The following is a 14793-nucleotide window of genomic DNA, read 5'->3' on the forward strand; positions in this document are numbered from 1 at the left end:
TTGAGTGTGTGAGTGTGTGTGTGTGTGAGTGAGTTTGAGTGTGTGTGTGTGTGTGTGCGAGTGAGTTTGAGTGCCCGTGTGAGTGCCCGTGTGAGTGCCTGTGTGAGTGTCTGTGTGAGTTTGAGTGTGTGAGTGTCTGTGAGTTTGTGTGTGTGTGAGTGTCTGTATGAGTGTGTGTGAGTGAGTGTGTGTGTGTGTGAGTGCCTGTGTGAGTGTCTGTATGAGTGTGTGTGAGTGAGTTTGAGTGCCTGTGTGAGTGTCTGTGTGAGTTTGAGTGTGTGTGTGTGTGTGTGTGTGTGAGTGAGTTTGAGTGTCTGTGTGAGTGTCTGTGTGAGTGTCTGTGTGAGTGTGTGTGTGTGTGCGCGCATGTTTTGTTATTGTCATGGGTCAAATGATACAAAACATAGTGATGGTGTTAAAAACAGGCTTAATTTTCTTTAAACCTGTTTCTTTAATTTAGTGTTAACAAAAATTCCTTGTGTTCATGTATGACATTAAACTGTGTGTGTGCGTGTGTGTGTGTGTGTTTCCACAGGCAGCGAATCCCGGCTGTTGTCTGGAGGATTTCGTGCGCTGGTATTCTCCGAGAGATTACGTGGAGGAGCAGGTGGTGGATGAAGCGGGGCAGACTGTTATACGGGGCGACCTGAGCGTCCGCATGAAGATCCCGGGGAACATGTGGGTGGAGGCCTGGGAGACGGCCAAAGCCACTCCGGCCCGCCGACAGAAGAGGCTGTTTGACGACACCAAAGAAGCTGAGAAGGTCAGAAACCTGATCCGCTTTTGATTAATGTGACGCATTCATTTCAAGCCACACAAACATGATCATTATGTCTTTATCTGCTCACACTCATGCGCTATAAAACACACACATCCCATGATTCCCTCAGAGCAGCCAATCAGAGCGCAGGCCTGCTGGAAGTGGGTCAGAAGGCGAGTGGCAGGTTGAGTTCAGTAAACGCTGGCGTCCGTGAAGGTTGCGTATCTTTCTGTCCTTCAGCCGTCTGTCGCGTCCTCGTGGGGAAGCTGCAGGATTTACTCTGAATTCATTTCTTCTGCTGTGTTTTGCTCCAGTAACGTGTTCTCGGTGACAGTCATGCATGTGTTCTGCGGACCGTACAGTAAAAACCTTCCTAGCGGACCACTGCATCTGTGATGCTCAACCTAAAATTACACCTGCAGATAAATTAATAACTAGGGGTAACCCCGAATAGTCGACGATTCGATGCTTTGATAGGAGGAGCCTGATTCGTCTCACAGTCGAATATTCGCTGAGCTGTTATGATCATTTTAGCTATATGGGGGCTCAGTGTCTGATTTCACGCAGAACTACCGGTTTTCTACCGATAAGTTAATATACAGCCTATTAAGATAATGCTGTAAATAAGAATCTGAAAAGAAAGAAGCTTTAAATAAGTATTTTAACGTGCGTGAATCAATCCAGCCACCCAGGCTATAGATTTAAGTTTCACTTTCCATGATCCGTGACTGACAGAGGAGCATCTTGGTGGCAGGGATTTAAATCTTTAACGAGACTCAAACTGACACAGACAAAAACCAGAAAAACTGGATTTTTTTCGATCAGGTAGGGTTCAAGTGATTTCAAAACATTCCAGCCAGTTTATATATATAGTGTATATATTATTTATCTTGGTTATTTTAATGAGATGGTGTGTGTGTGTGTGTGTGTGTGTGTGTGTGTGCGCAGGTGCTGCATTACCTGTCGCAGCAGAAACCGTCGGATCTGACGCGGCACCTGATGCCCTGCGTGCTGCACGCCGCTCTGCTCAAGATCAAGGAGGAAGGTCAGTATAATCTCTGAACTGTAAATCAGGGTTTCTGCGGTGTCTTAAAAAGTCTTATATTTAGCTGTATCAAATTTAAGGCCTTAAAAAGTCTTAAATTGTACAAGAAAGTCTTAATTATGATTTCAAGAGGTCTTAAATTTGGGGATGGAAAGACCAGAATTGTGATATGGCTGAATGTGACGATTAAACTTCAAAAGGCTATGATTTTATTAAATAAACATGAGCGCTGCGGGTTCAAAGTCCGGTGCTGCGCTGCTTTGTGTTCTGCCGTTACCGGAAAACCGTTATATTTCAGCCAAATGCGACACCTGCTGGCAGAGAATGAACCAGTTAACAGGTTAAACTAGTGCGCATACGAGTGCCTTCTTTCACTGCACGATTCTATTAAAATGCATTACACATGCAAATACATTGATCAGATAATTTAAGATATGGGGGCAGAAAATATATTGCCTATATTTATATATAGTTATATACTATATGTCATATAGTTAATATCACACGAAGAGTGCTGTTTTTTTTCTCCAAAAGTCAGCATGATTACAAATGTGATGTTGATTTTATGCAGCAGTTCAATAAACAAGAAGTTAATATTAAGAGACTTACATTTTAGACGCCATATTTCCTGCTTTTGCTCCATTTCGCCAACAAAAATCATTCCAAACAGCTACAGCACTGTTTTGAGTCTCTGAGCAACATGACAGGGTTTCGTTCCTGAATGAATCAACCGTTTAAATGATTCAGTTCAATTGCAATGACTCACTTATTAACAGTGAATTGCTGCCACCTGCTGGCGGTTTTAATTTCACATTTAATGTATCTTCATTTTGAAAAATAATTTCAAACATCATTTTTCAACGTTTTGTGTTTCAAATATCAAAACATTATTCATGCATTTGTAACTGCAGGTTAGCATTCAATGTCCCTCTGAGCTGCATTAAACAGTGTGTAAATACATCTGAATGCCATTCAGAGGCATTGCAAAGATAAATTTAGTTGATACTGATTTCACTGGCTTGATAACAGCCCAAATGCAAGAATTTGACTCAAAAGATGATGCACACTTTTAGAAAAAATGGCTTGAAGGTAAACAAAATACCCATGAAACTTATTGGAAAAGATTAATTAATAAAGATTAATCACTGCTGTGAACTGACCACACAGAATATGAAGAATATCAAAAAAATTCAGGAGTCAGCTGTCCGCGGTAATCTTTAAGATACCAGCACAATAACACACTCAGCAAAATATCATCTTATTATCGTTATCGATAAAATCGCACACCCCTAATTCATGTTATTTAATTTATATAATAATTGTATTGATAATTGTTTAAATCAATATAATAATTAATACTTTTGACTTATCCATTTTCTTAAAAATGGTTTAAAGGCTGAAATGTAAAATTTATCATTTTATAAAAGTGTACATACAGTGTGTGATGTCTGTGAACGTGATCTCTCCTCCAGAGGCGGCTGAAGACATCGCATCGGTGCGTAAAGCTCTGCAGCAGGTCACCGCTCACGCCAGCAAACTGCTGCGGCACCCCAGCCCCGACTTCAAGAAGCTGGAGGTGAGTGTCACGATAAACCTCCATTCTGAACTAAACTAAATAATGTGAGACAAAATATTAGGCCTAATTGCTGCAGTCTGTTTTAAAATGTTTAATTAATTTGAATGAATTATTAAACATTTTAATATATAATATAAAGGGCTCCAGACTGCGACCAAATGGTCACATTTTGCGATCATTTCTTCTGCCGGTGCGACTAATTTTTGTGAGCGGTGCACTGGCGTGACCTCCGCGTTACCCAACTCATAAGTGCTCCCATTTCTGATGCATGTGAGAAACATCAAACGGCAAACGAAACAAAAGCGCAACGAAACCGCTCTAGACGTTTGAGCTGCGCATCGCGGACCGTTCATCATGTGTGTGTCTGTGTGTGTCTGTGTGTCTGTGTGTGTCTGTGTGTCTGTCTGTGTGTCTGTCTGTGTGTCTGTCTGTGTGTCTGTCTGTGTGTCTGTCTGTGTGTGTGTGTGTGTGTGTCTGTGTCTGTCTGTCTGTCTGTGTGTTTGTCTTTTAATAAAGTTAGAAAAATGCCATTACAAAGGTAAAAACAAAAGTCACTGTACATCACTTTAAGTCAAGTATCACCTCGTAAAGGAAAGGCTCATTTTTGATCATTATTTTTGATTATTGATTAGAAGGTGCTCAAGTGCTCCTAAATAGAAAGGTAAGCGTGTGTCTGTGTTTCAGGACGTCATCGCTCAGATGAGCGCGGTGGAGGCCGTCATCGCTTGCGCCCGGTCGCTCAAGGCTAAGTTTGGCATCGGTGGAGGAGAGCGAGAGAACGACGCTGACGAGCTGGAGAGGTGAAGCTTGACCTGATCAGCAGCAAACAGTGGAAGCACCGTATGTGACCTGTGCTGCAAAATGAGTCACAATGAGCACATTTTCAAAAAACGAGTTATTCTCCATTAAAAGACCTTCAAAATGATGTATGATTTGTTGGAAGCGGATGTAAAAATGTTTGAACTGCACCTGTTTGAAGTCCATAGAGTTAGCAACGTCAATTCTGTCAAGTCTTTTATCTTTGTTATAAATAAGAACAGATGCAAAAAAAAAAAGCAACAAAAAAAACCCACAGTAGAACAAATAGGCTATAAGAAACAAATAATGCATTACTTTTTTTCATTTTACATCTAAAAACCATAATTGATAAATAAATAAACTGATTATTAAAACTACAAAAGCAGTTCAATCAAGAGCAGCGAGTGATGCTCTGTTTTCTTTTATTGTTTGAATAACACGAGTGCGACAGACGGCCTGTATATAATAACACTTACTGTGCTGCACGGATCTAATATAATGTTACACGTCCGATGTTTTTCCCCAAATGTTCACTTAAAACATATCAGATTATGTTTGTGTGAATACTGAAATACTGTAATTCTGTGTATATGTGTGTATTTATCGGGACCGTGCGCTTCGGATATCAATCAGCGCGAGAAGCGAGCAGAGAAAAGTTCTCCTCAGAAAACATACAAATAAAGATAATTTCAGATTTTTCGTTACTGTTTGGAGCTTTGAGATCACTAGACAAGGGCTTAATGAACTCATTAAAAATTAGAGTAAATTCGGCATTTTTCACTTTTTTTGGGGTAATTTTTTTTGGGCGTCTGTAGCTCAAAATGATCCGTGCACATTCAGTCTCGTTCTGCCAGCACAGGTCACATGTTATCAGTACATTATTCACTCTCAGAAAAAAGATACAGAAGCTGTCACTGAGACCTTCTCAAAACCTCTGTACCTTATTCTCCGCTGAAGGGTGCAGATTACGGTTTTTTTCTGAGAGTGTTGGAAAATTCTTAAAGATGAATTATTAGCATCAGTCTGATCATTTTTGTCCTATCCGTTATTGATGAAATGAAGAAAATTGCATTGATGGGGTTTTTGTTCAAAGATAGCAACTCTAATTATAAGATAGTACTATAAGGCTGTAGTCAGTATGTTTTATCATTGCTCTCTGGTCTCATTTTTACAGTGTAAAATAGCCACAGTTTGCTTGTATTTTTGAATTAATGTAGTGAATTTTGTAAGGTTTAAATCACAGTGCTGTTGGTGATCCGGTCAGTTCAGCTCAGTCATTGATCAGCTTCTTTGTTCTCTGAATGTGTAGCTGAGGTCTACAGATGCCTTTGCTTGTTATTCTCCAGCAGAGTGTGTTTTACAGCAAGAGTTCATTCTGCTGCAGGACAGACGTGGAGCTGTTTCCACAGAAACATGAAACTAATGTGTGTCCGCATGAGGCAGAAAATATCGGATACAAATCCGATATCGTGCATCACTGCTCGCTTTTGATAAAAGCTTCTTCCAGATGCATAAACGTGATTCTGTGACTTCTAATGTTAGTGAAGGTTTCTGTTCCAAAAGCAGAAATTCAGCCAGAAATGATTGCTCGTTGTTCTCTTACTCATGTTCCAGACCTGATTGACTCTTTGATCTGTGGAACATAAAAGAAGAGATGTTTTGTCATCCAGTGAAAGTCATGCTCCAGCGTTGTGTTCAGCAGCAGACAGTGAGTTGTAAGGTTTGGAACGCAGTAGCTCTGTGTTTGATAATGAACTCGCGTGATCTGAGCGAGACGCCGCTGCTGTCCTGAGCATGATGAACCTGCCTTTAAAGCGCGCTTGTGTGCGTTTGGAGCGGTGTGTGTGTGTGTCGGGCTGACAGGAGCAGGAAGGGCATGTCAGAGAGTCTCCTGCTGCTCGTTAGTTCCCAGGGGCCGCTCAGGGGCCACAGCAGGCCGGTCAGGAGAGACACGCCGGCCTCATTAAGACCAGACCCGGAGCTGCCCGCAGGACCACAGACACTTCAGTGTGTGTGTGTGTGTGTGTGTGTGTGAGAGAGCATTTGTGAGTGTGTGTGTGAGTGATTAAGTGTGTGTGTGTGAGAGAGAGAGAGAGAGAGTGTGTGTTAGGGCTGTCAAAATTTCGAATATTCGTCGAATTTGAAATAAAAATCCACATTCAGATGTAAAAACGTTGCGTTTGAATGTTAGGTGTGCGTCAGGCAGCTTCATCAGTGGAGCACGAGATGTGATGACGATGTATTTTAATGCTTTATTTAGTCTGTCCGGCTGAAGCCACTGGATGCGGCGCTGCTGCGCTGTTCGTTCAACATATTGCGGGAAAAGAGAAGATCTTGTTTACGTCAAAACTGGAACCAAGCCGTTCACACAGAACACATATTTCTCACTTTTTCTAGAGGAGCATCTATCAGCGTTTCACTCGCGTCTCACACAAGAGAGCCGCATGTTTAGAAAGCGTGTAAAATTAATGCAAGTTCAACTTTTAAAAAACATGTCTCGAGACTTTAAGGTGGTTTTTCCATCACACTGCATCTCATGCTTTTAAATGAAAAAAGTAGGCTGCTATAGACTATACATACTTGCGTGATGCTTGTTGTTTCTAATTGTTTAAGCAACGTAATTAATTATATATGGTTTATAAAAGTTATTTTAAACATTATGCACTTTTTTCAAAGATAGTCATGTTATTTTATTGCTTTGAAGAACCGGGCATTAGTAATATTTTGCTCGATGCGCCCTCTTGTGGCCTCAGGAGAGAAAACAAATGCTTTTTTTCCGCCTAACGGAAATTATGCCTTTTAAATTCGAATATAATAAGAATATTTTAGTACAAAATTTGAATTTAGTTTTTCAGCCAATTTGACCGCCCTAGTGTGTGTGTGCAGTTTTTCTGTTTGTTACGGCTGCATTTCCCGCTGAATTTCTCAGAGTGACGAATATCATCATCTAAACTCTGCTGCACGCTCTTCCTGTGACGCTCGGCCTCGCGTTTTAACGCTGCTGCTGTCTGTCGTCTGTCAGGTTTGTCAGCTGTTTGCTGGAGGAGCCCGAGGTTTCTGTGGTTGGAGCCGGACGAGGACCTGCTGGAAACGTCATTCATAAGCTGTTCGTCAGCTCTCAGCGGGTAAACACACACACACACACACACTCACACTCACTCACTCACTCACTTAAAAATTAAACAAGTGACTGGCTGTATCCAAAATCGCCCCCTATACCCTCAAATATTTGAGTGGACAGCTATTTTTAGTAGTGTCCGAAACCATAGTGGAGTGCACTCATTCAATCCCACAATGCACCACAAAAACGAGTATACAACTGATGTACACTCAACAGCTAGAGATAACCCATAATGCATTGAATGCATGAATTCCCGCATCTCGCCAGAAGATGGCGCCTGCAGCAGAATCATCCAGTCATTTTAAAAGCACTCGTCCACGGCGTAATACAGCATTATACAACACGGGTACAAATTGTTTGTAAATTGACTATTAAATTATTTCACTAGGGTTTATACATAATTTCCGTGACAGAGTTTCTTACTACTGGAGCTGCCCGTTTCAAATGATTATTAAACAGCAAGCAAATATGCAAAAGCGGCAGTCCTTCGATCGGTGTGTCCGGATTCACTCACTCGTTCCATTCACTCCTTCATGAGAGCTGTATGAGTGGACTAATGTAGGGAATACTGAATGAGGGTAGGGGCGATTTTGGATACAGCCCCTGTCTTTATGAATGAGTCACTGAATCACTGACTCACTCGATTCATTTAAACGGCTGATTAATGCAAATGACTGTCTGTGGCTGCGTTCCACTTTTAGACACGCACTCGTGAACTTCCCGAAGCACTTCCCCTCGGGGCAATCCCTGCTGCCATTTAGAAGTGCGAGGGAGGTTTATATGGACAGACCCTCGACCCCTCGGTTTTGATCGAGGGAGCGAGTCTACATCATATGCACACTTCAGGCCGCTCCATAGACCACAATGCAACACGATTGTGACGTCATCGCATATCACATTTAATTTATCCTCACCCCAAACAACTCTATAATGTATAAATGATTTTTTAAAAACATTTCTAACAGCCCAAGCATACACGCATACGTATAGAATGCTGCACCAAACTAATTTGTAAGGGGAAAAATGTAAACAGTAAACTAACTGTATATGAGATTCAAATGATCAAGGGCTCAGGACGATCCAGTTCAGCCCGATGCTAGGGTTCCGCCAGAAGTGGGCACTCATGCAACGTAATAATGACGTACATCCGAGTGAACAAGACGGAGGGAAGTTTGCGAGTGAAGGGCATAAAAAAATGAATTGGAACGCAGCCCGTGACAGCAAGAGACTCACTCGATTCGCTCAAAACCATGGATTCATTCAGTAACGAATCGCCACTGTGTTGATCACAGACTCAACAGTTCTGCTCTGAGTTTGATTGGAACTATTTTCATTTGAGAAATTGAGCCAAACAGATGATATTTTGTCTAAAATGTAACACAATCTGAACTTCATGTTTATTGAACTGTTGTATAAATCAGTGGTGCAGATATTGGGGAAAAGCAGCACTGTTGCGATATTGCTAAACTATATCATATGACATAAATATGAGGGTAATTTTTTGCCTCGTATCTTGAATTATGCGTCTGCATTAATGGCCTTAATCATTTTAACGTGTTATCTTCTTCAAAAGTAATCACACCAAATTAACGTGTTAAATCGACAGCCCAGTCATATATTTTCTCAACAGGACGGTCGTGTGTTAATAACCGCGTGAACGCTGCCAGATTCGTTCAAGCGCATCATGACGACTTTAACAGCAGGACGAGCGCGGCTTTAAAAAATACATTTAAAAATCTGCTGGAGCTGTTTTTGCTCTTTGTCATAATTAGCTAAATTAATGAAATGCGGCAGATGTCTTCGTTTCATTTAGAGCTTTAATGTGACACAGAGGTAATTAAACACGCCGGCGCGTGATTTGTTTAAAAAAAGATTCGCTCGTTTGGAGTCTGACGGTGAAATGATGAACCGCTCTCGTGAGTTAGTTAGGGTTTCAGTTAGTGGAACTAGTATCTGACCGCTCATCTGTGTGCTAGCTAGTAGCTGGTTAATCTCACAGAGCACTTCCCAGATCACACTGAATGATTTCACTGCAAAATCTGACCTGGAAACCACAGAGAAGGTCAGCAGGGCTTCATTTTATGCAAAATTTAATGCATCAATTTTTTTCTTTTGAGTTTGAGGTGGAATATTATTTACACTTTCCATAAGATTGACCCACAAGTTACCCGAAACCTCATTAATTTACCCTGTTAGTTAGTATTAGTCTGTTATCACCATCATTCCCAGGATGCACTTGTGCTCAATGGCCCCAGTGTAAATTGTAATTCTCAGTTATTTACAGTCAAACAGGCTCAAAATGTGATATGAGTGATGAAATGTCAGCGCTGCAGTGAGCTTCAGACGCTCATGAACGAGATCCGCACTCACAAGCTTGCCTTAAGTGAGAACTGTTTGAAATAGAGTTTGTTTGCTGAAACTCTCCCTCAATTACCGTCTGTGCGTGTGTGTGTGTGTGTGTGTGTGTGTGTGTGTGTGTGTGAGGACTAAATTATAGCCTGTGTGTTGCCAGGCTGCAAATAGAAAGGCAATAATTATCCCAAGCATCCCCATGTAAATCATGTGAAATCAGGGATTCAAATGAGGTGAGATTTCCTGGAAGAAAGAGAAATGAGAGAGAGCCAGACTCACAGAGGAGAGACAGCGGCTGCTTCTGTTGCATGGGTTTGTGGGAATGTGCATGCATTGATCTCTCGCTCGTATTTGCTCTGATTGATCATGTTTTGGATGTTTTCAGTGTGAATCCGATGAACAGATCAAGTGGTGCCGTGACCCGGACACATCCAAAGCGTGACTGCACCCACCACCAATCAGATTCATGAAATAATCATTTTCTGTTTCTTTAACAGACTGCTTTTTTAGGAGTAACCTTCAGAATGAACATTATACTGAAGAGTTCCTTCCTCTTTAGGGGTGAATCTCGCAAAACCAAGAGAGAAAATATGCAGACGTTATAATTAGCTTAAATACATTCGAGCTTATACGACCATTAATATTATTGTAGCAGTTATTGTCATGATAATTAAGCACATTTCCTCTCCTAACTAACGTTGTTCTCAATAATAAGCATTTGTTAAAGGCAGGAGTCGGGTTCCAGTCACACTTGTTTCATTTCAGAGCAGTTTCACAGCAATAAACGGGAAAATAACAGAATCAGTGAGTCATTGTTCAGGGCTGCGTTCCCCAAAAGCATCGCAGGCTTGAGTACATCGTAGACCTACTGAAACCTACGATCAACTTACGATGCTTTTGGGAAACGCAGCCCTGATCAGTGATAATTCGGTTCAGGTCATTTTTTTTTCACGTCAAGATTGCAGTCATTATGAAATAAATGTGCTTGATTGTCATTAAAACATTGCTACAAAAAATCTTATTGGTTTTAAAACTAGGCTTCATTTTTCTTTGTGCATTTTTCTCAGATTTGTTTGTGAAATGTGAGATTCGCTCCTCGATCTGAAGCATGCGGCACGGACTGAACGTTTACAGATGCTCTTATTCGGCCCTGTATTTTGTTGTTTTTCTTCATTTTTTGTTTTTGTTTGTTCTCTCCTAACACCGCTTGTCTGTCGCTCTCGTCAAGTTGGCCGACTCCAGCGATGAGGTAAAATCCAACATCTGACACTGACACCATTATGATGTACATCAGTGAGGATCAGAATCTGGATTGTTTGTAGAATATGTGAACTCTAATGGCTGTTTTTGATCTGCGCTCTGGTGATTGTTGATGCGCGGCAGGGCTTCCTGATGGACGTGGAGGTTGGTTCAGTAGAGATAGATGATGTTCTGCTGTAGTTCAGTCTGGTGTTTGTGCTCTGGGTTCAGAACCACGAGCTCCGCTGCATCTGTGTAGCAATGTTCATTATCACCCAAAACTACTTCAGCAGTCTGTTCCAATACCTGTAAAATTTCACTGTTCTCCGTACTAATATTGGCACCAAAGCAAAAACTATTGTAACTTTTTTTAAATTTAATTATTCATTTATATAATTAATAATTCTAAAAAAAAATTAAACATTAGTATGTATCTTTCAAATATTGTTCAGTTAAGTAAATATTGCATTAAAATGATCAAATGAAAAATTAGGAATAAAATAAGACAGAAACACATCAGCAGTAACAGAATAAGTGTCAGTTCTGTTGCACTTATGGATCAGTTTTGACATTTCAGGTTGTTGTGATTATCACAATGTCAAATATCGCTATTTCATATTCACTCCTGCGTTTTAATACAGTTGTCCCTTCTGAAACTTTGCAGTCTATGCTTAGTATCTTGAAAAATAAAACTTTCATTCAAATTATGAATGTTACAGAAACTGAGCTCCTTTTATAATAAATGAAGTTGATCTGAGTTCAGCTCAAACTCACTGATTGAGTGAAAGGTCCCATTATAATCATTAAATCTATTCTGCACTATTAATCTCTTATTTACATGGTGTTTATACTTCGAGCATGCAGAGCTCACGCTGAACAAATCGAGCGGATTCTGACTTAAAGGCCTCTGATTGGCTGTTGTGTTCACACGCTCAGCAGACATGTCAGTGATTGGCTACATTGTTGCAAAACATTGTAAATAGAAACCATTGATGCTCTTCACAGATACACAAATACAGGAGCGTTTGAGCTGGTTTCGACCGCAGCGGATCGAACGGCACTCGTCAATGTCAAAATAATTGAGATGGCCAATCAAATAAAAGTAGGCGGGGTTTACTGTTCACAGAAACAGAGCGTGAATTCCAGTGTGACGCGTCAGTTTTACATTGAAAGAGAGCGAGGTAAGATGGAAGTCGCAAATCATTTAATTAGTCAACTGTTTTACTATAGAAATGACCGACAGCTAATATATGTATATGTGTCCCTGCAGCACAGAAGCAGTCATAAGCAGCACAGCTATATCTGCAGCAATAGCCAACAATACACTGTATGGCTCAAAATTATACATTTCTCTTTTATGACAAAAATCATTAGGATATTAAGATCGTGTTCCATGAAGATATTTTGTAAATTTCCTACCGTAAATATATCAAAACTTTTTTGATTAGTAATATGCATTGCTAAGAACTTAATTTGAACAACTTTAAAGGAGATTTTCTCAATATTTAGATTTTTTTGCTCCCTCAGATTCCAGATTTTCAAATACTTGTATCTCAGACAAATACTGTCCGATCCTAACAAACCATACATCAGTGGAAAGATTATTTATATAAATCTCAGTTTCACAAAATTGACCCTTATGACTGGTTTTGTGGTCCAGGGTCACACATAGTTGCCGTCTCGCCGAGAGGATCCTCTGAATGTGTTTTCAGCTGTACTGATGTGAAATCTGATGTGTGTTGTGTTGGATGTGTTCAGGCCGCCCTGCTGGCGCCGCTGGAGGACGAGACGGGACGCTCGGGAGGGACGGATGACAGGAAAGTGGTTCCGGATTTTCCGCCCCCTGCTGGACGGGAGGTTCTGCTGCGCACCTGCGTGCCACGGCCCGCGCCGTACTCCAAAGCCCTGCCGCAGCGGCTCTTCTGCGTGCTGCTGCGGGACGAGTTCAGGCTCGCCGGCGCCTTCTCCTCCGACACCTGCTTCTTCTGAGCGGCGCGCCGAGCGCCGGGACGGAATCAGGCCGCTGGTGCTGCGGTCTCCTGCTGGACTCCTGCTGGACTCCTGCTCTTACTGAGTTAAAACGGGACATTCTAAAACACTTAACGTGGCTTAATGCGTTAATACAGTGTTTTTAAAAGACCAAACGCATTAATAAAGCAGACGAGCCCATAATAAGAATGCAACACGTTTAATTAAGCGTTTTCCTCCCATCGAAAACAGTTATAAGGAAAACTTTTATTTTGAATGCGATTTTAATCATTTTGCAGCCCTAGTTAAGACGCTGTTTTTGAAAGACCAAACTCAGTAAATGCATTATTAATAAATCATACTATATACAGACAAGCACAGCCCATAATAAAACACTGTTTAATGTATCCACATTGGCGTTTTCTTATAACGGTTTTCTATGGGAGGACAACACTAAACGCGTTGCGTTCGTATACTGGACTCATCTGCTCGTCTGTATATAGTGTGATTTATTAACATATTTACAGAGTTTGGTCTTAATGCATTAAGCCAGAGTTAAGCGTTTTAGAATGTCCCGTTAAAACGCTTCACATGTGTTCGCGGGAAATGGTTTCTGGATCGGCGCTCTGAGGGTCTCATCAGCTCTAAAATGGTTTTATATCTGTTGGGTTTCACACATGCTAATAATATCCGTTCCCCTACTGTGTGCTTGATGAGAGCAGCTCTAGATTGAGTTCACAACGCTTTGCCTTAGGAAACATCACCACACACACACACGCACGCACACGCACACACACACACACACTCACTCACTCACTCACTCACTCACTCACACACACACACACACACGCACTCACACACGCACTCACACACACACACACACACTCACTCACTCACTCACTCACACACACACGCACTCACACGCACTCACACACACACACACACACTCACTCACTCACTCACACACACACACACACGCACTCACACACGCACTCACACACACACACACACACACTCACTCACACACACACACACACACACACACACACACACACACACACACACACACACACGTTAGATAGTAAAGTCCAGATCGATGTTCAGCATCATGTTTTCGGTCTGTGTTCCGATCAGACATTATATCGCTCTGATCGTCTCCACAGATGTGCTTCTGCTCGAGCGTCAGTGACATTAATGTAGACGTCTGTCTGAGGATGTGTTGTAGAATGAAGTGCTGTTAATTATCCGTGTCGATCTCGTGCGTCTGACCAGGATCTAAATGTCAAACCAATGTAAGAATTTCCAATTCAGACTTGATGAAAATAAAATGTCTGAAGATAATTAGGCTCTCCAGCCAAACTTGTTATTGTCGTTGTTCTCGTTTCATGATCATTGCCTCATTAGCGCTTTGTGCCGCTCGCGGTGCTTTAATTGCATTAAGGGCTTTAAACGACACTGACGTTAATACACGGGACGTTAGTTTGATAAACTTCTGCTCCAGATCAGACCAGCGGTTTGGATCCAGCTGATAAACAACTCGCTGAACGTCTTACGAGCCTCAAAACTTTACGTGTATATTTCTGCAACACCAGGTCATGGGTTCCAATCCCAGGGGAAGCAAGAACTGATCTAATGTTTTTGAATGCAGTCGCTTTGGATACAAGCAAAATGCATAAAAATGTAAATGCTGCTTTATTGCAAAGTGGTGTTTCTAATCTTGATAGTATATGGGATTGTATAGTGTAGAGTTTACAGCACTTTATTTACCTACAGAGACTAATGAATCAGACGTCTTGCACATTCTCAGAATATGTGTGAAAATGTGCGTTTTGAAATAAAGTGCACTCAAAAAATATTAAGGCCTATATTTAAGATTTATGCATTTGAATTGCATATGATCAACTTAATGTGACGCATATGTGTCAGTCATACAG

The 14793-nt window shown here is 41.2% G+C and overlaps 1 protein-coding gene across 2 annotated transcripts in view; it reads left to right on the plus strand.

Moving 5' to 3' along the window:
* The window catches only part of rab3gap1 (RAB3 GTPase activating protein subunit 1), a 47231-nt gene extending 33020 nt beyond the window's left edge, over nt 1-14211 (plus strand). The window contains exons 19-25 of one of the 2 annotated variants that reach the window (XM_058787199.1): nt 536-763; nt 1709-1805; nt 3278-3381; nt 4066-4181; nt 7202-7304; nt 10881-10901; nt 12650-14211. In XM_058787199.1, the coding sequence (XP_058643182.1) occupies nt 536-763; nt 1709-1805; nt 3278-3381; nt 4066-4181; nt 7202-7304; nt 10881-10901; nt 12650-12880 (900 nt within the window). In that variant the 3' untranslated portion in view covers nt 12881-14211. The remainder of the gene's footprint in view (nt 1-535; nt 764-1708; nt 1806-3277; nt 3382-4065; nt 4182-7201; nt 7305-10880; nt 10902-12649) is intronic. The other variant, XM_058787200.1, reaches the window with a different exon arrangement.
* The last annotated feature ends 582 nt before the right edge of the window (nt 14212-14793 follow it).

Source organism: Onychostoma macrolepis, chromosome 09 (assembly GCF_012432095.1).
Source record: "Onychostoma macrolepis isolate SWU-2019 chromosome 09, ASM1243209v1, whole genome shotgun sequence".
NCBI lineage: Eukaryota > Metazoa > Chordata > Actinopteri > Cypriniformes > Cyprinidae > Onychostoma > Onychostoma macrolepis.